This window comes from Oryza glaberrima, chromosome 12 (assembly GCF_000147395.1).
Source record: "Oryza glaberrima chromosome 12, OglaRS2, whole genome shotgun sequence".
NCBI lineage: Eukaryota > Viridiplantae > Streptophyta > Magnoliopsida > Poales > Poaceae > Oryza > Oryza glaberrima.
Window position 1 is genome coordinate 7559188 of NC_068337.1, and position 25568 is coordinate 7584755.

Sequence of the window (25568 nt, forward strand, 5' to 3'; positions counted from 1 at the left end):
ACCCTGTGATCTCGTCACTCACTAGCTAAGCTGCGTGTGCAAACTGTGCGTGCGTTGCAAGCTCAAAAGAGACTTCCGGTTTCTCTCGTTGGCTCGCGCGCTGCAAGCATATAAAGCAACGGAGATGGCATCATTGCCATCTGCCATGGCAAGCGTGCACTGCAAGTGCGTGGTCCACGTCGCCGCCGCCACCGCCGGCTTCTCCTCCTCCCACTGCCTCGCCGCCGCCGCCGCGGCGAGTTCTTCCTCGTCGTTCCGCTGCTCCCTCCGCGGCCACTCCGCCGCGGTCTTCCGCCGCCCGCTCCACGCGCGACCAGGCGCACGTCACCACCCGCCTCGCCGTCCTCGGCCACTACCACCACGCCGCCATCGCGCGCCTCCTCGGCGTCTCCGCGTCGCCCAAGACAGCTCGCTCTTCCTCGCCTACGAGCTCCTCCCCGATGTGTCGCCGCTCTCTGCGCTCCACCGCAACCCAAACAACCCGTCCTTCACCCCGCTCGCGTTGTGGCAGTCTCACCTCAAGGTCGCCGCCGACGTCACCGACGCGCTCCACTACGTCCACCTCCAGCCCGACACCGTCCACCTCCACAACCGCCTCCGGTGCATGGCCAAGGACACGGCGGCGCGCGCCAGAGATGTCGTGAGTCGCCGACAAGTTCCTCATCCCCACCGACATCTCCATCTCCATCTCCATCGCTCCATCGATTTGGGTTTCCGCCGCCTTGGGCAGAGTGAAGAGGACAGGGCGAGCACGGCGGCCTCAGCCCAAAGCGAAGAGGGCGGGGGAGAGGCCGCCGCCGCCGCCGCCGCCTTGCTCCCCTGCTCCCGCCGCCGCTGCCGCCTTGCTCCTCTACCCAGAGAGCCACAGAGACAAGAGTGAGTGTGAGAGAGAGAGGAGGAAGGGAGAGAAGAGGAGAAGAGGGATGAGGCTGACGTGGCCAGCTGACATGTGGGGCCCATGTGGGTCCCACGCTGACTCAGCCGCCACGTCGGATAAAACCGGGTTGAAAACCACCAAGGGATCTCGGATGACCGGTTTTGCATAGTTGAGAGACCCCGCATATCTGGTTTTGTGGTTGGAGGATGTTTTTTATCTCGATGACAAGTTGAGGGACCTTCGGTGCACTTTTTCCTTTCTCCTCTCGTCTCCGCTCACTGACCGCCACGCGACGACGCCGACGAGGCCTGCCGCCTGGCGATCGACTGATCCCATCTCATAGCAAGCAGCAGTGCAGCATATACACAGCCAGCGGCACGACACAACAGTTAGCTTCCGTACTTCTTTCTTGATTGGTTCTAAGAAAATTAGATTAGGAATTTAGGATTTTTCTTATTTACATGATTTTCTTTCTTCTTGCTCTTTAGTTTACTTCGCAATTTCATTATTTTAGGTGTTACCATGTTGCCAGAAAAGCATTTGTCAGGTGCTAAAAAAGAAAAAAGAAATTTGTAAGAAAATTTCATTGGTTGTAAGAAAATTTGTGCACCTTATTCATACTAGTTTGTTCTACGGTGTTTCTTTAATTCTCAATTATACTGTTGATATTATTTATCAGAAATAAATTACTACTCCATCCATTTCATAATGTAAGACTTTCTAATATTGCCCATATATATATAGATGCTAATGAATTTAAACATATACATATGTCTTCATTAACATCTAAATGAATATGGACAATGCTAGAAATTCTTACATTATGAAACGGAGGAAATATATTACAATTTGCAACTGCTTGATTTGTATTTACCATGTTAAAAATATTTATTTGTGTCACTTTATAGGACATGTGCTTTATAAAATATTAATAAGTAAAAATAATTTAGTCTTTAAGGACCTATAATGCCGCGTTCGCCTAAGGTCCTCGAAACTATTGAGCCCAGCCCTGATCAGTCCCCTGTCCAAGTTAATCCAAGTGCTAATCCAAGCACTAGTCTTTGTGTTAATCTAACTCGCAACATGGATAGTTAGATGAGAGCATCGAACAGTTAGCAAATTTATGGGTACACTTTTTTTAGGTGGATGTACAAAAGAAATAATGTACCTTTTACATTAGTAAAGATGTGAATCCAGATAATCGAGATAGATTACTAAATAACACTGTGATCCATAATTTTCTCAAGAATGGTCTCATATATACGATGGTGAAAATAGAGCTGAACTACGATATCTTATCTTCTAAGAGGAACTGATCTGGCAATAGACGTTGAACCGATAATGGGAAATAATTTTACACATTTTGAATTTATATTACAATATAATGAAATAACAATTTAGTTTTATTTGATTAATTACCAAGGCAATGCTTACAATACTTATATTTTTATCAATGAAATGAGCTTTAATTTATCAGTATATGTCGACGTGTATAAGCAATGAATGTATTTTTCTTCAATTGGCACCCCATCAGTACGGTGTACCTCATAGATACCGCATCGGTACCATCTTAATCTTCAATAGTGCCACATCTTTTGTTGAAGGTTTGTACACGACAACGATATTAGTATGAGGATCGTGGTATCAGGGTATATTCGAGATTACAGTAAAAAGCGACGGGAGATGGGGATTTTTATATAAGTTCAAGCCTCCCACTTACGGGTAATAGCTTTACAAGTCTACTCGGATCGTATCTATACTTACCTCTCTACTTCTATTTAGACAAAGGACATCTGAGGGTATAAATACAAGATCCCTTGGAAGAAGAACAAGGTGATCATGTTCTAGGAAGTTGTCGACGACCTAATCGAGCTTTATGCCGCTGCACTGATAGAGACTAGATTAGGTTTTCTTATCTATTGTACTATGTGAGGTTGATATATAAAGATAACATCGGCTTTGGCCAGCTGTCTTTCAGCCCAACTTACTCCTATTCGGACATGTTAAGCCAAAAGCACCAACTCGGGTTGATGGGACCAGATCAACACCCATGACCAGCATACTCGGGTTAAGGAGGAAGCTTGTATTACCTCCTTGCCGAGGAGCTTGGTGAAGAAGCGATCAGCTTGGAGCGCGGAGACGTCGCCGCAATAGTCATGCCAGACAAGGACGTGGCACTTGACACAGCCTCCGTCGCCATTGCCTCGCCTCGCTTGGCAGTGGGAGGTCAGCAACAGTGATGTCAGGGAGGCGGTGCAGCGCGAGTTTGCCCGCGGGAAGGGAAGTAGCGACGGCTGCAGTCGGTGAGCCCTGCATGAGGTCGAGCTCGGGGAGTGCGCTCGTGCGAAAGGAGGCTCACCCCAAGTCACATCGCCACCGCTAAAGGGCGCCTGGAGCCCTAGAAGCGCCGCTCCACCGCTCTGACCTCCTGCCCCAGGGCCATCTCCTCGAAGGAGAACTCATTCAGGATGCCCGCCGCCGGAGACGACGTCGCCACATCTTCATCAAGGGTGTTTGGCACGGAGGTGATTGGCGGATTTGGGGATTTCTGGATCAGGACGAGGTAGGAGAAGGGGATTTGTGCCTTGTTCTACTGTCCAGATTGATGTTTTGTGCTCAAATTACAATGAGCAATAATGATACGGGTTTAAAATTGCTACGTCCGATACTCCGATGCTATGTTAATGCTCAGTTTTATAGTACTTCAATGACGAAACTTGTGCAGATCATTGAGTTGGGTTTCAGTTTTCTACCAAACAGCTTAGTTAGAGTGGGTTAATCTTTCACTTGTATCTTTCGGTCACGTGTCACGGAGAAGCTTATACTTCAATGACTAAGCTTAGGGCCCGTTTAGTTCGCGAAAAGAAAATTTTTGGGTGTCATATCGAATGTTTGACCGGATATCGAAATGGGTTTTCGGACACGAATGAAAAAACTAATTTCATAACTCGACTGGAAACCGCGAGACGAATCTTTTGAGCCTAATTAATCAGTCATTAGCACATGTGGGTTACTGTACACCCCACCACCACTCCCCCAGGCACATACTCACCCTCCTCACTCCTCAGGCGCTGCTGCTGGCAAGCCAGTGCGCTCCTCCCCAACACCGGCGGCGTGTCCCACCATCTTGCGCTCCCCTCCGTCTCTCCGGCCCTCCCATCTCCCTCTCGCCTCTCTCCCAATCCTTCCTGTGTTCACGCGGTGGTGGACGGGCGGCATGGCGGGCAGCGCGTGAGCGGCGGATTGTCGACGTTACAGGCGGCACGAGGGCGGCACATGCAAGCCTCTTGCCACGCGCCCCTCTTCCTCCTTTCTCCATGTGGCGGTGAGCAGGGCAGCGGCGCACGGGCGTGGCGAGCCGGTGACCGGACCACGCACGCCCTCCTGCCACGCGCCCCTCTCCCTCCTTTCTCCACGCGATGGCGAGTAGGACAGCGGCGCGCAGGCGCGGCGAGCCGGCAAGCTAGCGGCGCACGCGAGACTCCTACCTCCGTCGCCTCCAACTGCGGGGCACCGGTCGGGTTGCGGGGCCCCGAAGGGGTCGGAGCCGGGGCCGGGTGGAGAAGTCGTGGGTCGGGGGCGGGCCGTTCTAGCCCAACCTACCCCGTTGCCCATCCCTAACTTTTAGGCATGTTTAAGTTTTTTTTAAAAGAACGAGCGATCGAAGTTTAATTCAACTAAATAGTAACCAATCAAAGTATTTTAAACCATATATTTATGGTGTGGTACGAAGAAAGGCTTACTCTGAACATATTTTTGCTTGTTGCAAGACAACAGAATCAGTGCAATATCGCCCATGAACAGATAAACTACACCATCAACCAGCCACTTTTTCTAGAAACTCCCATCATGCAAAACGCTAGGTCGAAGGAAATCATGGGTGTCTATCTGTGTTACAAGATATGTCTGTTTGAGTACTGTATTGACATCAGTTGGTTTGGCACCAACAAAGTATCAAGGTTTTAGAACATCTCAGCAGCTCATCCAAATTTTATCCTCCATATTATCATTTAGATGATTATCCAAAACGATTCCTACTCTATATTACTTTTCACTCCAACAGATCATTTATATTACATCTTCCATATACCAACATCCTATATTTTACTAATATCTTTCAACTACCATACATTTATATTAACTTCCTCACCCTAAAAATACTTCCTCGCCTTTCTCTTTCAGTCTTTCTCTCTTGTATGTCCACTGTTGAGAGGACGAGGACCGACCGTTGGGGCGGCGGGTTGGCGTGAGCCGAAGAGTGGCGCCAGGGGGGGGAGGGAGGCGCAGGCGGAGGAGTGGCACGAGCGGTCGAACGGAGGGGTGGCACGAGTAGCCGGGGCGGAGGAGGATGTGCGGGTGGTGCAAGCGCAAGTGGCCGATGACGGGAGCGGCATGGGTGCAAGTGGCCGACGGTTGGAGTGGCCATCGAAGGTGGCCACCGGCGCATCCTCTCTCCTCTATACCTTCACTCCTTTACTCTTCATGGCTCAATCCGGATGGGAGCGGCAGTTGCAGGTTCGTGTCAGGAGAACTCTCTGGGATGCGCTATCCCTACATGCCCGGATAATGTATCCGCTGGAGCTAGATTTTCTCCCACCATACGCTATTTCGTGGATGAAGAACGTGATAGACTATCTGCTGGGATGCTCTGAGTTAGCTAAGGTAAAATCTTGATGAAGTTGTCACGTCCAATACGAAATATCAGTAAAAGAAATTCTAATGTTTTTTTAAAATAATGGAAGCAGCTTCCAGCCGGTCAATGCAAATAAAAGTCTAATGACACTACTAACTTCAGGAAGAATTTGTTATGTACTCACTCCGGTTAAAAATAATTATTGCTGTAAACAAGACCGATGTCAAACTTTTAAAACTCTAACTACAAATAACTTATAAAATATTTACTATAGAAATATGGGGATAATATGTATTAAAACTATCTATCTATCTTTTATATAATATAATATACTAAAAGTCCATTAAACTTTCTACAAATGCTCTCAAACTGTCACGTGGCTTCCTCAAAACGCTCTCAACATGCCACATGGCACAATAAGAACCCACGCATAGGAGTTGAGGACCCACACGTGCAGTGCATGTATTTACCGTGATCATAACATGGAGCGCATTTATCTCAAGATTAATTTCCTACTTTGAATCAATAAAGTAGGCAAGATTAGTTACCCTACTTACGTCAACGTAATCTCAGATTATCTCTACATATACATATGTACACCGGTCAGCAGATTAGCAAATTTTAAATCGATGAGGCAGGCAAGATTAGTTACTCCTAAGTACAAGAGAATCTCAGATTATTTATCTCCTTCAGGAACACCATGATCAGATGGTATTTTAATCTCTACAATACACGGCTCTGGCGACTCATCTTGGCATAAGAGGTGTGCCACACCTTTGTGACATTAGTCAATTCAGGCTGGTCATCTTTATCTTTGGCAAAAGAAGGTAATCGTGCACCTACAGAAGAACACAATAATGCTATCCTGTATTAATTAATTAGGGCTATACTATATTGCATCTATTAAATAACATAAATGTATACATTATATTACATATACGCATTTGCAGATAGCATGGCACCTTGCAATTTGATTACTGCGTTAACGAGAAAAATGATAGGTGGACAATTAAAGTAAGAGTGATTATGCTATGGGAAGCGGTTAATTCTACAATGGCTGATGAGTTCTTTGGTATACGCGGATGATTCTACTAGATGCAGAGGCATGATTGTTGCAAACATATCATTTAAGATATTGTTCTATTATGTAAATACTATTTTCTTCGGAGCAACACAATACATGCCTTAATCCCAAAGCAATTGGCAAACCACTTTAGGCCAAAAATTAAGATAAACTCATTATACATTTTTAAAAATTTCAAAGTTATGGAACATGATAATAAGTACTGTGTACTGAAAAATAGTCTCAAATTTTTTTTTATCACACGATACAATAATGAAATAGGTCAAAGCAAAAAAAAAAAATATTCTCGGACTGCTACTTTGAGTTTACAGATAAGAAAACATTAGGGGGTAGAAAGAACGAAGATCAGCAGTTATCACGTATGTGTTTAATATGGGACCACCTATACATTTGTCGATAAATTTTCTCCTAAAAATTTGACAGATGTAATTATAGTACAGTCGTAGTGTAATTACACTGTAACTTGTATGTAATTACACTATAACTTGCATATAACTATAGTGTAACTTGTATGTAAGTTTCACATAAGTTTGAATTGTTAGATCTATTACAAGATTTTTGTTCTAGTGAGGAAGAAAAAAAATCACAGCACACATATGTGAAAGGATTTGTTCCCACGACTTCTATTTTACCGAAATAACATGTTACGGAGAGATTTTTGAAAGTTATATACAAGTTACATTATAGTTACAGTGTAATTACATGTAAGTTATAGTGTAATTACACCTGTTAAATTTTTAGAAGAAAATTTGTTAACAAATATATAGCAAAATTGGTTTAATATTGCTTCTTTTAATCATTGTTATTAGAACTGAACATACTTTTTACTATTTAGATGTAATTAGCACCAATGTTTAATTCATCAGTTCTGAAGAAAAATACAAAACTGACAGGTTACTCCATCTCACTGATACCTGCTGAATTTTAACGTACAAATATTAAAATCCAAAAAAAAATTAATCCACCATAAAGAAATTCTCAATTCTTGGATTCACGTGCCACATCTCGAACTGCACCAATCATATTAGACTATATAAACCAATGCATTGAGTGGATTTTCATGTCCACGCAATTCATCCATTAATAGAAAACAATAACCTATATCCAATTAAAAAGTCCTAATTTTACTTTAACACTTAATTTAGTAGACATGTTTTATTAAAGAAAATAAGCCTACCATTCTTTACAGTTGATGAATAACAGTATAAATAATTTCTTCTATGTATTACTTAACTACGATATAGTATAAAGCTAACTACTAGGTTACAAAATTATAAAAGCAAAGCCGACGAAAAAAATTTAGGGAGAAAACATGGTAGATGTTATCTAGTTAATATTATCCTTATATAAGTGTCTCAAACAAATCATACAACGTATGTCAATTAAACTTCCTCAAAACTCTTGCAAGTTGCCAAATCCTATAAAATTTTAGAAAAAAGCAAAACATATATCCCTTTATTTCCACTTAAATTGGTGGGTCCAATATTATAAGCATTTAGATTAAACTACAGTTCCACCACTCCACCCCCTATGTACACACCTTTCCTTCCACCCAGGAGGTATGTAACCTTCCTCTTCTTCCCTTTCCATTTTTTCATGTATTTAGTTGAGACACTAATAATAATTATTATTATTCATGATAATAAACTATAAATAATAGTTGCTTTACAAACATTGAATATCAGCATATAACTCGTTACAATCAGATGTCAATAAATTAGATCTACAATATTTAAAAATAGAGTATACACCATTATATGATATTATGTACCAATTATTTTAGACTATTTCCTAATAAAAATATTTGTTTGTTGATTTTTAGTTAAATCGGTGGACATATTATTTAGACCATGAGATCTATCTTTTGTTAAAAAAAAAAACAAAGCCTCGGAAGTCCTCTTTGTCTCTCTATACAACACATGTGACATCTTTACCTTCTACACGTATGACGAAGCATTATATACCTAAGGTAGCTAAGGTGATCATGATGTTGTAGCGCTACTGCTTTGCTAAAGTGAAGACGTATGAAATCATCAATGGACAATGATTGGTTTTTTTAATAACATGAAAATAAATTGTGAAGATGCAATGTAGAAAGAAGAATCAAGCACTGTGGGTTGAATATAATTAATCTCTTTCTACAGTATATAAGCAGGGGCGAAGCTAGGACAAAAATTACCATGTGTCACATACACATATATTACACATGTAATATTCTAATACATTACATGGGTTAATTAAGAACTTGCTTTGGAAAAAAAACATTTTGGACACTGTGTCCCATGCATGAGGGAGGAGGAGCATGGTAATTAGACAAAATATGTTATATACAACTATCTTAAGATGATGGATGAGTGGAGAATACCACCGAGGAATGAGCGGTCCGAGAATAATGACAAATATTTTACATTTATATGTGATTGAATGACAACATCGATGTGTCAGTTGTACAAGGAGTTTTTTTATTATGAATAATGACAAACACACCGATTAGAAGGAGAATATGTGATTATTTGAATTTGAAATAAACAAATTAGACAAACCAAAAATTTAAGTAGTCATGGATGGTTTGATAAATTTTTATGAATTCTGGTGCTGTAAATAATATTCAATTTATTGAACAAAACTATATTATTGATATAACCAGACTACATGATAGACAAATTTTACTACAAAACACTTCAAAATTATAAGTAAACTACCCATACTAATTAAATTTATATAATTATGGTCTTATTTTAAACAAATATTGTTTCAAGAAAATAATTAAACTTGCCAAAACTAAAGAAATTAGCTTCAAACAATGTTGATATTTTGCAATACCAAGCAAAGCGATGGTGTAGGTAATTTGTATGCACCAAAACCTTTTAAAGTTATTCAGAACTATGGAGAAAATATGAAATTGTTGAACTTATATAGAGGGGGGTAATCCAACTTTTAATTTACCCTTAATTTGTTTGTCATATGCCTTCATAAGATCATTGGTCATTTTGAGTTCCTTGATCTCGCAATTTTCGCTTGTAGCCATATTTCCATGGTATGTATACAAGTGATATGCTTGATAATTAAGCTAGCGGTAGTTTAATATTTACTTGATGCAAAAGTTGTACTAACTTAATCCATCTTCTATTCAAGAGTCGATGAATGTTTTTTGAGATACGTTAAGAAAATAGAACACCCGAATCATTTTAAAAGGATATTATTCGATCATAAGTTTGTTACCTATGAGACAATTTGTAAATAAGCTATAATCTTATCTTTCAACAAAATAAATGCCCGCGCATCGCACAGGCCACCTTCCAAGTTAATCCTAAAAGTTATTTCAAAAAAATTATATATTTGTTGATAGTTGTACATATAGGAGTATTACAGTAGAAACTATTCCCTTCGGTTTTATAGTTGTAGACGTTTTAGACAATGATACGGTCTCTAAAATTAAATATATCTTTGACTATATATTTTATTATAATACATAATAAATAAATAACCTTTTATTTATATTACATTATTCTTGTATGAAAAATCTATGTTTTAGTGTCTTTAAACTAAATATTTGTTTTTAAGTTACTAATAATCAAAATAATAAAAGTTTAACTTCATTCTTGTCTAAAATATCAAGAATTATGGAACCGAAGTGGGTCAAGGTTAAGGTTATTTTAGGAGACCAAGGAATTAAGGACTTAAGATTGATAATCTCTGTGTTTTCAAATAATTGTCAGGGTTAATCAATATAATTTTACTCTGATCAGTAAGAAAATGATTAGATATCATGAATGAGAATTGCATGGGAACATTATATTTATGATGCAAAATATACTTCGATAATATTTGATCATGTATGTATATATGTAAATTTACAAATATGAGCGTTGAAAGTTTGAGAATAAATCATGACAGCAACGACTATTTTATATTTATAAAGAAGCCTAATTATTTAACGATAGAGACACAGTAGTACTCTCCGCTATCCTTTTGAATCAGAACACAGTCTCCAAAAATAGTAACAATATACTATATAGAAACTTTGACCAATATTTTCTATTACAATATATTAAGAGAGGGACTATCTAAAAACTGCCATAAGTATTTTAGGAAAAAGTTTCAAATCTAACTATAGTATAATTATAATATAATTCCAGTGTAACTATATTATAACTATAATATATACTAAAACAATATATGTAATTTATATCTAACTTATCTATATAATGTAGTTATAATAATATAACTACAGCATACTTACTCTATAGTTACATTTGAAAGTATTTTACCCAAAAAAAACTTGTGACAGCTTTTAGCAATTCCGATTAACAAATGTATATGATTTTGGTGAAGTACATCCTATATATAGAGTATTCATTTTATACGGCAAATATTTTAGAAATTATTCATAGATTTTAAAGTTTATACTCAAAGTTTTTGAAAGTCTAATACAAGTCTTACGTAAAACAACAACTATTTCTAACTTCCATGGATTTTTCTTTCTAAGGCAGTTCGCACGCAAAAACTTTTCACCCTATCACATCGAATGTTTGGACATATACATTGAGTATTAAATATAGAAAAAAAAACTAATTACACAGGTTGCATGAAATTGCGAGATGAATCTTTTAAGCCTAATTGCTCTATGATTTGACAATGTGGTGCTACAGTGAACATTTGGTAATGACAGATTAATTAGGTTTAATAAATTCGTATCGCAGTTTACATGCGGAATCTATAATTTGTTTTGTTAGGGCAGTCCCAACCCATAGTGTCCATAAGTAGTGTCTATAGTGCCATGTCAATAAGACATCATAATAGAAACTACACTCCACAACCCATGGTTTTTTAAAGTGGGCCATTAATAAATACATCATCTCTTTTCTCTACCAATCATATTTATTCTTCATCTGTTATGAAGACATTATTCTCTCCCAATGCAAAACTTGATAGTGTCTAGTGCATAGGTTCTCATGTTAAAGCTGTATCTTGTATGAGACCCAGTTTCTTCCTCTCTTCACTCTCTCTCTTAATTAATATAGTGTCACATAAGTTAAAAGTCCTACATAGCAATATAGTTAATGCCATAGACACCATCCTAAGAGCAAGTATAATAGTGAGCTATAAACCTACTATAAGCTTATGTAGAGGAGAGAGGTAAACAAAATAGAAGGGTGTTGGCTTTCATGCAAGAGCTAGCTTAACACAAGCTCCAAGACAAATACATCAAATGCATAAGTGAGAGATAGAGATAGAAGAAGAAAATTATAGCCAATCTTATAGCTAATTTATTATATATGTTGATTTTAGGATGAAACTAATAGTAGAAAGTGTGTTATATTATTATCCTTGCTCCAAGTGTAAGGTTGAGACTGCCCTTATTAGTTTATATTTAATACTTTAAAGTGTGTCTTTAAATGTGCGTCCGTATCTCTCGTACGAGACGCCGAAACTTTTCATACGGGGCAAAACGCCCACAAAAGCAATGCGGATTCCGATGAGCCGAGCGTCAACCGTGGAGTAATCCCAAGGCCAACATAATCACAGATGAGCGCAGCTCCCTAACCTCCTGCCGTTGGTGGTGGCGGGGCCCACCCGCCAGCGAGCGCCGACCCCGACATGCGCCACCTCGTCGGTGGCAAAGCAAAGCAAAGCAAAAGCGCACGCAGGTGAGATCACAAGTCAGCATTAATTACCAGCCAGTAACCCCACGGAGGGTAAAGCGTGATTAACCACGGAGACTATGCTGCTAATTAATTTACTACTAACTCGCTCATCCCGCCCCCGCTAAAAAAAAAAAACTCGCTCATCCCGCGGATGATGCCATCGTTAATTAATGCTTGATCGTTAGTTTTATTTGAAATTTTTAATTAGTATTTTATTACTATTAGATGATAAAACAAAAATAGTAATTTATACGTATTTATTTTTAAATTTTTTTTATAGTCTTTAAATAAACGAATAGTTCAACATTAGACATATAAATCTATAGCTGCATTTAAAATAGGGGCAAACTCGTTTTTCTCCTACTTTTGATTGCTAATATTGATTTTGTCCTTATTTTTTAGGTTTCGTTTTTACCCCTAGTTTTTTTAAACGAATCAATCGTTTACCCTATTTCGTTGTTCCGTTAATTCTTGTTAACAGTGTTAAATATGGGGTTAAAAGATAAGTATAGCCTTAGATATTTTTCCGTACTTTGACATAATCAAAATAAAAATATATTGATGCTATACTATAGAAGTAATTTAATTTGTCAAAATTTTGTGAAAGTTTGCCAAAATTTGAGTCAAATTTGAAAGTAGTATACATAAGTACCGGAAAATATTTAAGGGTATACTTATCCTTTTTACCCCTATATTTAACACTGTTAGCAAAAAATTAACGGAATAGGGGCAAATTGCCGTTTTGTTTAGAAAAAAGTAGGAAAAACAAAAACCCTAAAAAACGATAAAATCAATATTGGATCTCGAAGCAAATGCAAGAACAAGATTATCTCTTTAAAATAGGATACAGGGAGTAATTACCCTTACCAACGCCCACTTCGCGTGGCTTTGCGCCGTCCCGCTCACACGCTGTCGCATGGTCACATTACACCTGGACGGATGTATGGATGGAGCCAACAGCCCAACAGGGGAGGGGGTTTGGAGATTCGAGACCTGCAAAGTGCACAAGCCGAAAGCTACACACATGAGTCACAGTCACCAAGCGTTGGTTTTCTTTCGACGTCACTTTCTCATAGGCAGCAGTTGTGCCCCGACGTCTAGGATATTTTTGTTTTCATGCTTATCTCCTCAGGATATTGGTAAGGGGGTGATGTCATAGGTTTTAATTGGTTTCGATGATAAGCACATAACTTTTTTGATGTTTGGTGTTTTCTGCTGGTATATTAGTTATGTTTGGAGTACTTGTCACGTGTAAAAAACATGAGTATCATTCTAACACTAGATATCAGATAATTAATTAGGGTCTACTGATTTATGATTATGCTTTATTTAGGTTACTATCCTAATAATTTTAAAATGTTCTACAAAATTTTAAGGCCATACGATCAATTATAGCCCACAATTGTATGCTCTTCATTTCTCCATAATATGAAATATTGAACTGCTAATGATAATATAACCGAGTCAATGTGACTGAGAATCAAGTAGACATCGACCACATAATATCTTCTCAAACAAACGGTCAGGTACCAATATTTGCTATTTATCACATCCATGTATATAATCGTTGTTCTATTAAAGCTACGAGAACAGATATCAATAGACAATAACGCATGGTCTTGATTGTGTTGCACCTTCTTTCCTCACAAACATCAAGGACGATTGTGCTAATCACAATCATATAATATGCATTGCATTTTACTACACGAAGTTATATTCTCAAACGAACACGATATATATACCTTCATTACATTAAACACGAGTTTATTACAGTATCATATCACGCTTAAAATGGAAGATTCTTATGATAATGGGACACTGTGAAATGGAAGAAAGGCTAGAATACCCCTTCCATCAATCCATCCAATGAGGTAATGTCTCCTAGAAAGCTAATAAAACATCCTAATTATAACAATCCGACGCAAGCACAAAGTACGTGCCGACCCATGAACACATGAAAGACGCGCCATCCTATCCCAAATGAAAATTTGGTGCACATCTCTTTGTTCCCCAAGCCAAAGCCCCCCAAAATTATCTAACCACTCCTTCATGGCTTCATCCCTAGCCTAATCATCCCTATCAACACACCTAAGCTCACCAAATTCCAAAACAAAAACACCAAAAAAGAGAAAGAAAAAGCGGAAGGCCACCTCTCTCTCCCATGGCACCACCACCACCCTGACGCCGACACCGACGCCGACGCCGACTGACTCACCCACCGCCGGCGAGCCCACGCCGCCCACCGCCGGAGACGGCCATGCCCCCCGTCGCTATCCAGCTCTACAGCCTCCTCTTCAAGCTCATCCTCCGCCGCCGCCTCTCCTCCCTCTCCGCCTCCGCCTCCTCCTCCTCATTCGGCGTCTCCTCCCGCGCCGCCGCCGACCACCACCACCCCTCGCCGCCTTCCAATCCCTCCTTCTCCTCCGCCGCCGGCGCTGACGCTGTTGCCACCAAGGACCTCCACCCCGACCCGCTCTCCTCCCTCCACCTCCGCCTCTTCCTCCCCAACCCGCACCACAGCGCCACCCCCGCCGCCCCCGCCGCGGGCGCGAACGCTCCGCCGCCGCTGCGGCGGAACTCGTTCCCGCAGCCAGCGCACGACGCGGGGAGCCCCGCGTCGGCGGTGGGGCAGGAGCTCTCCCGCCGCGCCAGCGCGAGCTTCAGCGGGGTGTCGCCCTCCGCCGCGCCGTGCTACGGCGGGTACCTGCCGACGGCGCGCTCCGGGAGGAGGCTGCCGGTGATCGTGCAGTTCCACGGGGGCGCGTTCGCCACGGGCGCCGCCGACAGCGCCGCCAACGACGCCTTCTGCCGCCGCGTGGCCAGGCTCTGCGACGCCATCGTGGTGGCCGTCGGGTACCGGCTCGCCCCGGAGAGCAGGTACCCCGCCGCGTTCGAGGACGGGGTCACGGTGCTGAAATGGATCGCCAAGCAGGCCAACCTCGCCGCGTGCGGGCGGACGATGGCGAGGGGCGCGGGCTCTGGCGGCGCCGATTCGTTCGGCGCGGCGTTGGTCGAGCCGTGGCTAGCCGCGCACGCCGATCCATCCAGGTGCGGTTTCTTGGCCTGATTTCTTGGGATTCGTTTTTTGGTTGCCCTGTGGATGAGTATTGTTCGTTCCTGGTTGCTAGAATCTAGATTCTAGAGCCAGCATTGAGCATTGCAAGATTTGGTTATAGGACGTGGTGGTGACTTGTTAGGTTATGATGAAGTGATTGCGTTTGATGGATGAATGGCCTTTACTATAGTGAGCTAATCTCATTTCTTGTGGATTTGCATCGTCTAACTTTGCAATGTGTGTGATAACTGATAAACTTTTGGGAATGTAAGTTTTGTTTTGACAGATCTAGTGAGGGTTGTGTTTGTAGATCTGACCAATTCTGTGCTGGAGCATTGGATTTGGTCATATACTTATTTTCTTGGTTGAGAAACCTGAAATAGTACTAAAGCTCAAGCGGTTGCATAATGTGGAATACATGGTAGTTTGCAGACTGTATTCAACTGCCATTGACACATGGCCAACTCAGGCATGATTGGTTTTCAAATAAGTTCAATGTGGACAGTTGAATGTAGGAGTAAATAATATCAACTTAGGAATAAGGAGACTGAATTTAGAATTGTTCTTTCAACCAGTCCTATGATTCTTTATGTTGGTCGAATTCAGTTGGTCCCTTCTCGAGCCTACGCTGTAAATATAGTGGTTTAAGTTAAACCATTTAAATGGATGGCTTTAGGTCTATTCTCGATCGTAGCCTGTACTTCGCTGTAGATCGTAACCATTTAATAGATGCCTTCTCTGTAGATGGTGGTAGCATGAGCTGCACAGTGGTCATTCTGGTATACATGTTCAAAATTTGTCCTGTGCCTGCATCTTAATGGATTATGGGTTCTTGTGTGTTCAAGAAATGTGAAGTCGATCATGACAGAATTAATGTGTGTGTAACAATATCAAGTGGTTAATAGTAGTAGTCACGGAGACGAGGGGAGGGAGAAAAGGGTTGGAGCCTTGGAGGAGAAATATCAGTTTGCATCTGCATGCTCTTGGAGATCAGGAGGTTGAGGAAGAATAAGAGGAGATGGTTAGCGGCACTGGATTGCTGGGTGTAAGGAGCAGGTGGAGACAGAAAATCAAACTAACCCATTGCGTTCTATATGACTTGAAGGGGAAGGGGTTTTATGAAATGAGAGATGAGGAAAAAATAGGAGCTTAAGTGCTGAACAAAATAATGGGATAAAAAAAAGAGTATTGGAAAGGGTGAATCATCATCATTAGGAAAGATGTGTGGCACATGGTGTTGTTTTGTTGGGACATGGTGAGATGATTTCTAGAGTTTCATAAGTGCCTTGTGGCTGCACTATTGCATTGTTTATCTATTATATCTTCAGTGATGTTCCAGATTGTTTCGTATGCATGAATATTTGTTATATATATATATTTTTTTGTTAGCATTTTGATCTGTGGGCATAAATTGCATGTGAGGCCAAAAGTACTATATTTTGAAATATGAGAACCTAAAGTACTCATGCAGTCACGCTTCTCAAAACATTTTGTTTGATGGTGACCATGTCTGTGTCAGATTAAATCTTGATCAACTATTCAGCTTTCTGTTTGTAGCATGAAGTTTAATGGGGATGACAGAAAAATGTGTAGCTGTTATGCTTCCCTTTATATAGGATAGTTTTTAGGCATTGGCATATTCAGTGCTTCAGTGAATTATGTTGAAGGATTAAAGTCTGAGTTGATCATGATTACGTTGTTAGATAATTGGCGAAAAGGAACAACATAAGATCTTCAAGATGGAGATTAGGTTAGTTTAGATTTCTTTTTATGTAACCTGCCCTTACAAAAGAATCAAACTATTGTAGAAAGCATAGTGACTGCTAGCCCAAATATGTTAGCAACAAAGATGCATTGTTTATACTTTTCCATGATACATTTTATGATTTCTTATATCTTCAGTTGTTGCTTCTAGTATTCATGATGGAAGTATGACAATAATTTATGTTACATTTTTTTGCCGCATGCTCTCTGAAGGATAATTTTCATTTTTTATGTTTCTGGGGTGATCAATGGGCTGCGAATGCAAGCTCAATTTGATTGCATCAGTACCACCATTGTGAACATCCTTTGAAATCATGTATGTTAACCGACGAAAGCAAAACTAAAGGGTATAATTTGTTTGGATAAAATCTTGGGATTAGAAATTAGAAAGCAGTCGAGATAGCAGTGAAAACTTGTGGTAAGACAAAGCAGGATGGAGCCAATTCAGATTCGTACTCAGCTGGGAAAAGTAATTAGAAAAATATATGCAATATATGCCTTAGGAATTGAAATGTGTTAGTGTTTTACAATGGAGTTGATAATATCAGTTTCGGCATGCAAGAAATAAGTCAACCTTCGTATTCCTAACCCATCTACTTTCTCCCATTCCCTGCTGATATTGGTGTTGAATGCTGGTGAGTAGTCCTTACAATTACAATAATTGCAGTAAAGGTACCCACCAGTCGACCACAACAACTGTAAGTTCATTGATCTGATAAATTGGCAAAACATATGACCACAACAATTGTAAGATCATTGTTCTGATAAATCGACAAAATGTAGCTTGAACTAATATTTCCCTACATCTGTTCTTCTCTAGCTATTTAATTCAACAGAATAGCCCCATCCCCACCTGGTCTCTGATACCTTGTGTGTTTAACCTTTTTTGTTTTGTGTAACAGTGTAATTCGTTTGCGTGTTGATCTGTGTGTTGTGTGTGCCTCACGTTATACATCCCTCCTGTTCTAGACATTTCATTTCTTTTGCATCCTAGTTGTAGTGGTGTGGTGCACATGTGACTTCTAAGTGTCAGTGTTCTGTATTTTGTTTAATGGTAAATGCGCTACTGATACCAGTTACTGACATGCATTTCCTCTTTGATGGTAATAGGTGTGTTCTCCTTGGTGTCAGCTGCGGAGCGAACATTGCTGACTATGTGGCTCGAAAAGCTGTTGAGGCTGGGAAACTCCTCGACCCCATCAAGGTCGTCGCTCAGGTTTTGATGTATCCATTTTTCATGGGGACTAGTCCCACGCAATCGGAACTGAAGCTGGCAAACTCCTATTTCTATGACAAGTCAACGTGCTTACTGGCCTGGAAACTCTTCTTGCCTGAGGGTGAATTCAGCTTGGATCATCCAGCTGCAAACCCTCTTGTGCCCGGTAAAGGTCCCCCTTTGAAGCTCATGCCTCCAACATTGACAGTTGTTGCGGAGCTGGACTGGATGAAGGACCGCGCAATCGCTTACTCCGAGGAGCTCCGCAAGGTAAATGTGGATGCCCCTGTTCTCGAGTACAAGGATGCGGTCCATGAGTTCGCCACGCTGGACGTCTTGCTGAAAACACCACTGGCTCAGGCTTGCACCGAAGATATAGCCATCTGGGTTAAGAAGTACATATCACTGCGTGGCCATGAATTATCATATTGACTGTGTCGCGGTGCGCTTTCAATGAGATTTTCACCTTGAGCTGCGCCCTTCAAGGCTTCGCAATGGTCGCTCCATTACTTCATTTACCTCCCATGCTGCACTGAAACCATTTGATGAAGCAGGGAGAGGTACACTGGCCGAGTGGTAACATGGGTGCTGAAGAAAGGGAGGGGGAGAGAGAGAGAGAGAGATGCTCTGTGATGTTAGTTGGTTCTTTTATGGCAATTTAGGTTGCCTGGGGTCTAGGATCTGAGTGTAATCTAGTGCAGGACGGTTGTTGTACATTTCCACGTTCTAATGGCATCTCAAGTTTTCATGTATTCGCTTCCCTGTCCATAGATCTGCTTGGCCTGATCAAAGCGGTTTATTCTGTTTCTGTTTTTACCCCCTGGTAATGAGTTGATATGCAAAACGCATCTTATAAATGGGAGGAATGATCAAACGGTGTATATATGTATATTTATTTATTTGATTATTGTGAAGAAAACGATGGCAATTGGCAAATGAGCTACATGTTTGTGATTGGAATCTTGCTAAGAATGAAAGGTTGGGTCATGCTTAGTGGTGGCTCAATATATTGATAGAGTGGTAAAGAAGAGAAGACAATTAAACCAGAGGTAATAAGAAACCACCTTTTTTTGGAGGTAAAATATAAGAACGCCGCGCCACTTTTCTGATGGTAAATAAGTGATGAGGACCTATAAAAATAAAGTGATGAGGACATTCAACGGTGTTCTCTTAGAGAACTTTTAGAGAACAATATACTAACTACATCATGTCAATTTCAAATTCCATCAATGGAAATGAAACCAATTAAACTTTTTATGGTCAAAGTTTATATAACACCTAAGTTTTGTAACTTAAGGAACATAACATATTTTTAATATAGGTAACAAACAATATAATGGGCATGTTCAGCTGCTCAGTCCGCGCCTGCACCATAGCTAGCACCAATAGTGATGCACACACAAAGCGACAGCCGTAGATATACCCACTGTCGAACAGACCCAATCACCCAATGATGGAATATAGGTATTTATACAAATCTAGACGTTTATACACACCTTTTTGCCTTAAAATAGGGTTATTTGAAAACAAATTATACTAATAACTAGGGTTTTGTGTGATTTTGTGTTATAGATGCCTAAGAAAGTAGAATTTCATGAAATCAACTTTGTTCAAGATACAAATTGTCAATGATTTTTTTTAATTCATAGACACATAGGTACCACCATGATATGCCATGTTAACCCTCGGAGCGATTGGAGCTCGTTTCAACCTGTATGGCATGAAGTCAAGTTTAGGAACCCAAAAATATGATCTAAATGACACATCTGCGAAAGTTTAGGACCACCCATATATATACTTCACTCTTATTTTAAATATACTACTCCCTTCGTTTCATTTTAAATGTAGTCATGAGTTTCCATGTCTAATATTTGACTGTACGTATTATTTTAAATTTTATGATTTTTTTTAAAAAAATCATGCATAAAGTACTATTAATGTTTTATCATCTAATAACAACAAAAATATTAATCATAAAAAACTTCAAATAAGACGGACGGTCAAACATTGGACACAAAAACCTACAATTACGCTTAAAATGGGACGGAGGGATTACAATTTATCTCGGATTTGAATAAGAATGTGATTTAATACTTCTAAATCACAAAACCTATGTCACAAACTACAATAAATGTTTTATACAATTTATCTTAACTATTGAAAGGTGAAACTAAAAATGTAACCGGAATAAGCCACGTCATGCAGAAACTACTGGCCATTGAATTCAGATCGAGACAAAATAAGGATATGTAACCAGAGCCGTTAGATAAAGGAAGAAATACAGCGGAAGGTTCCGAACCTACCTAATGGCAATCAAAGCTAAAAGTAGGGAGAAATAAATATGGATAAAGAAGAAAACAAGATGAAAAAAAAACACACAGATGCTCTGCTCACGTCGACCTCTCCTTCTTGTCACTGCCACAATTGTCAACCGTGTCACTGCCGGTTTTATGTTATTTTCTAGATATTAATTACAAACATACTTATTACAGCTTTATAAAGAATCATATGTTGTATATAAATATCTTAAGCATTATATAACGAAAAATAAGGGAAAATGGAGGATAGGGTCACGCAGAGGCAGAGATGATGAAAAAACATCAACTCATACAACACTGAAGACGATGATAAATAATAATAAAATTATTCTACCTATATCCCAAAATATAAGACTTTTAGCTACGAGTCGACAAGAGTGTATGTAGATTCATAGCTAACAATTACTAAATTTAACATGTAAATTTGGAGATAGAGGGAGTATAAACTAAATTTAACATGTAAAATTGACTTATGCAACAAATTACAGTAATTTTTTTCATAATAATATTGTTTATTTATGTTGAAAATAACACCGAAATGTATTGTTTACCTCCTAGGTCCCTGAGATTATTTATAGTTACACTCTCCCTCTCACTCCCCCAATTTAAACTATTGTAAATTAACAGATTTATCTTCATAGCAGGATAGTTCTGCGACTTTATACACTAGTTGATGTGAAAAGGCAGTTTTTTTTTCTGAATTTGCAAGAAGAATATCATCAATTTTGTCAATGGGGGATACCCGTAGACCGGATATAGAGGGTACTGGGGTACACTGGTACGAGGATCTACGTAATACGACATCAAGCAGACAGAAAACAAAGATTATACTGGTTCAGGCCCCTTGATAGGTAATAGCCCTAATCCAGTTGATATGTGATTATATGATGGAAACCACAGATTACAAAGGGAATAGCGGAACTCGATGATACCGAAAAAATCGTAATCGAACAGATTCGATTAGATCTCCCGGCGACTTGGCTCCTGTGGCTTCAACTCCGTAGGCTGTGGTGGATGTGTTGGCTATGAGATTCGATGCCTTAGGTCCTCCCGGGGGGTCCCTTTTATATCGCAGGTCAACTGGTCTCCAAGTAGGACTCGGAGACATCGGACCCGGCACGATACAATGACGACCCAGTTCCGTCCGAGTAGGACTCCTTCCATCTGTGAACTCCGTGAAGAATTTCCTTAACGTATGCCGAAAACGTCCGTATACGCGCAAGTATACCATATCGATATGTGACGTATATCGAAGGGTAGAGGGTATACCTTACCCATAACCCTGACAGTAGCCCCCGACTTCTGCTTAAATGAACTCGTGTAACCGATCGTGACTTCTGATGTCGAGGTTGTTGTCGTTCTCGGTGTGAGGACCGAGAGACGAGGAGTAATCGACAATGCCAAGTGAAGCTCAACGGTCATGAGTGAATTTAAATTGAAGTCCGAAAAACTGCTGCGCGTAACGGACCCAGAAATTTCCGGCGGCCATCTCTCTCCTTGGAATTCGCACCGTCGGAAGTGCGACTATTTAAGGGAGTTTTGGGGATCCATTTTGAAGTCCGCCTGTTGTGGAAAAACTCTCTAGCCTCCAAGCGTTCCTCGTCTTCTCCGCTCCCGCAAAAACCCTAGCTAGCTCATCTCGGTCCCTTCTCCGGCGATCTCCGGCGGCAATGGATCTCGAGAAGTCTACCTCCACCAGCGCGTCGCTGAAGAAACTACAGGAGGATGGTGCCTTTCCCGGTCGCGGGACCATGGAGAGAGAAGCAGGAGGTATTAAACCCCAGCCTGTCCTGGGTCGCATGGTTGTGATCGAGGACTATATTCTCTGTGGTTTTCTTCCTCCGCCTTCTGAATTTATTCTCTTGGTCTTGAATTTCTACGGCCTTTCTTTGCTCCATTTGAACCCCAATTCCATCGCCTTCCTCAGTATTTTTTCGCATCTTTGTGAGGCCTACATTGGGGTAGAGCCGTTTCTTGACCTCTTTCGTTTCTACTACGAGTTGCGTTGGATGGAATCCAACAGGGTATCCGGATGCGTCGGTTTCCGACTCCGGGATGGCCTGAAGTCGCGCTATATCCCCTTCAAGTGCCCTTCCTCTCGTAGCAAATGGCAGGTGAGGTGGTTCTATCTTCAGATAGAAAATTCGGATCCAGTCTTCATAGTTCCTGAGGAACAACCAGACAAGATTTCGTCTTTTACCGCAAAACCCGCCTTGACCCCTTCTCTTCAGTCCTTCATCGATGCCATCGATGACCTCCGAGTACGAGGTTTGTCGGGGTATGAAGTCGCTGCCGACTTCATTGGTAGGCGGATCCAGCCGCTCCAGGCTCAAGCCCACCCAGCCTTTGACTATTCTGGGCCAGAGGACGCGACCCGGGTTTCTCCTCGGGGTATTTTTCTTATATTTAAATTGACTTCCTTACATGCGGGTTCCTCCTGACTTATCGAATTCTGGTTCTCGATTTACAAGTTTGAACAGCGAAACTGTGGAGCGCTGCGTCGACCAATTGATGATTAGCGGCCCGACAACGGCGAGCAACGTCCTCGTCCCCCTTTGCGAGAAGGGGGCAGCCGAACGCGAAGCTGCCATCAATGTAAGTGTACTCAGCGGCCCTTTTGCATTTTTCTTCTGGGATCGCATTGTGACTTCATGAAGTGTAGGCTCTCCCTCTGACTGATATCATCGGGCCGCTCGTGGACCATCAGGTGGTGGCATCGCGGAAGGAGAACGTCGCCAAGGAGGCGTCTGATGTTGCTGCCGCTGCTGCCACAATGAGTGGCGGCAACGTTTCGAAAAGGGGGAGGAAAATCTCCTCCGTGATCGGAAATCGTCGGAAGACGCCCACCCCCTCAGTAAGCTCTCCTGGTCCTTCATCGCGTAATCGAGAAACTTCCACCTCATATCACGCCCGTTATACTCCAGGCCTTGGATGCGTCTCCCCCGCCTCCACGACGGCAGCGGCTTGTGACGCTTGGCGAGAAGTAAGTGGATGGATTTGAGATTTTGTCACTTCGTCGAACTCTTGCAGCATGTCTCAATTGTAGCCTTTCACAGGGCGGCGCGGGCGAAAGCGGCGCAAGACGGATCTGGAGGGACTTCCAGCGCGTCTCCTGCCGTTGCCTCGATAGATGTCGTGGTCGTGCCCAGGAGCCGCGAGGTGATGCCGAGTGGCCCAGCCAGAGATCTCGCGGCTGGTCGGGGTCCGCCGGCTGCCGTCCTCACATGGGAGGAACTCCAGGTCAAGATGGGGCACCTCCTCGAGGCTAGTGCTCGCGGCGTTAGCCGCGAGATCGCGGCGGCGAGGGCGGCGGCGAATGAGCGCGCCGACCGGCTGACGCGTGATCTGGTGGAGGTTTGCGAGGACCTCCAGAAGATGAGGGAATTGGTGGCCGGCAACGAGCGACAACGGCAGGGGCTCAAGCACCGTATGTCGGAACTCGAGAACAACTTGTTGGAAATTCGTGGCTCGCTGTGGGTCACCTACATTGGTCTGCACCAGCTCGCCGGGGAGTACGGTGTCAAGACCACAATCCCAGCGAATCCTGATGAGTTCTCGCTGACGACTTCGCTTGCCGAACTGGCGACGGTGATGGAGGCGATCCCCTCCAAGCACGCGGCTAGGATCAGAGAGGAGACGTCTAACGGGATCTATACCGGGGCGTGCCATGTCCTTGCGTGTGTGAGGCTGGCGCACCCTGAACTCGATCTCCAGAAGATCTTGGATCAGGGGGCGGCTAGCGACGCGCACAAGGATGTGATGGAAGAAGTCGGCGATCTGGGGGAGTCCGTCCTCCCGCTTTTTGAAGAGTAGGATTTCGGCTCCCTTGTACTCTTTAGTCATGTTTTGTAAAACTTTCATTGGTTCCAACCGCCTTTGTGTGTGCAGTCATCGCCTCAGTTTTCTTTAGCATTTTGATCTCGAGTACTTTGTTGTCGTTTGTAGAGATGTTGATGTCGAGGATGTCCAGCAGTGCGGGCAGCCTGAGTTGCCAGTGATCGTTCCGGCACTTGCGTTCGAGCCACATGTGCCGCAGGGCGATGTAGATCAAAATTCGCCTGTGGAAACGGGCATGGCAACGACTTCCTTATGTTGGTTTTTTTTGTTTTCATCTGTTTTACTCTTCCGTCTGGATCGACTTGATTTTGCTGTGTTCTCGGGAGAGAAGAGCAGTTTGACTTAGTCATTTCCATGCTGAGCAGACCTCGAGAGTACGCTAGCTAACCAAGATCGTTGCATCCAATATTGGAGGACGAAATTTGAGGTAGCGGAACTCGAGAGGACTATGCTGGAAGTGAAGAAGGACCAGACTGTGGAAACACTCCGAGGTCGCGAGGTGTGGTTCAGCTTGTACCTGAAGAGTTGCTGCACATCCATGACAAGAGTCTGTAGAGAGCTCCGAGTACCCCGTGGGGATCCCGAGGAATCAGCGGTCGGATACATCTCGTGGCTGAATGGGGCCTGCGCCCAGCTCGAAGGCATCGGCAGGCGTATCGACGAGGCCCTGAAGCAGGAGTGCCGTCGATCGAGCCGATATGCCGGGGGGCATGTATTGGCTTGCATACGAGATCATCGTCCGCAGCTGCACCTCGAGTTCCTCCACGAAGGGTTTTCTCGTTCTCAGAGAAATCCTACGAAGATAGATCACTTGGCGAAGTCGATGGCACCGCTGGCGAAGAAGGTCTTCCAGTCCATGGACTGGCGTTGGCCTTCCTGGTAGTCTCCGTATCCTATGACAAATGTCTTAGGGAAAAGTGTAATATAATTTTGGATTTTTACGGAATTGTAAGAAGTACTTGTGAAATAGAAAAGAAATATATCTAACTAAGCTTTCTTACTCTGGACATAGTGTGTAAGAGTGTCTTCTCACTTCGCGACTTCGATCAGTCGTTTGAGTTATACACTCTCCCTAGCCCCCATCCTTGTCATCGGAGAATTCTTCTCGGAAGATAAGGCTCTTGCACCTTTGACCT

General features: G+C 42.1%; 1 protein-coding gene across 1 annotated transcript; it reads left to right on the forward strand.

The window, feature by feature from the left end:
• Positions 1 to 14254: 14254 nt before the first annotated feature.
• LOC127757938 (probable carboxylesterase 16) lies at positions 14255 to 19176 on the forward strand. Its single transcript, XM_052283528.1, has 2 exons — positions 14255 to 15290; positions 18172 to 19176. Exons 1-2 carry the CDS (start codon positions 14500 to 14502, stop codon positions 18707 to 18709), a joined length of 1329 nt encoding a protein of 442 aa, XP_052139488.1. The 5' UTR covers positions 14255 to 14499; the 3' UTR covers positions 18710 to 19176.
• Positions 19177 to 25568: the final 6392 nt, after the last annotated feature.

Bases quoted from the DNA above. Each gene is read 5' to 3' on its own strand.
- LOC127757938 (XM_052283528.1), top strand. From the start codon at position 14,500: ATGCCCCCCGTCGCTATCCAGCTCTACAGCCTCCTCTTCAAGCTCATC. The intron at 15,291-18,171 runs GTGCGGTTTCTT...TGATGGTAATAG, and splicing joins GCGCACGCCGATCCATCCAG to GTGTGTTCTCCTTGGTGTCA.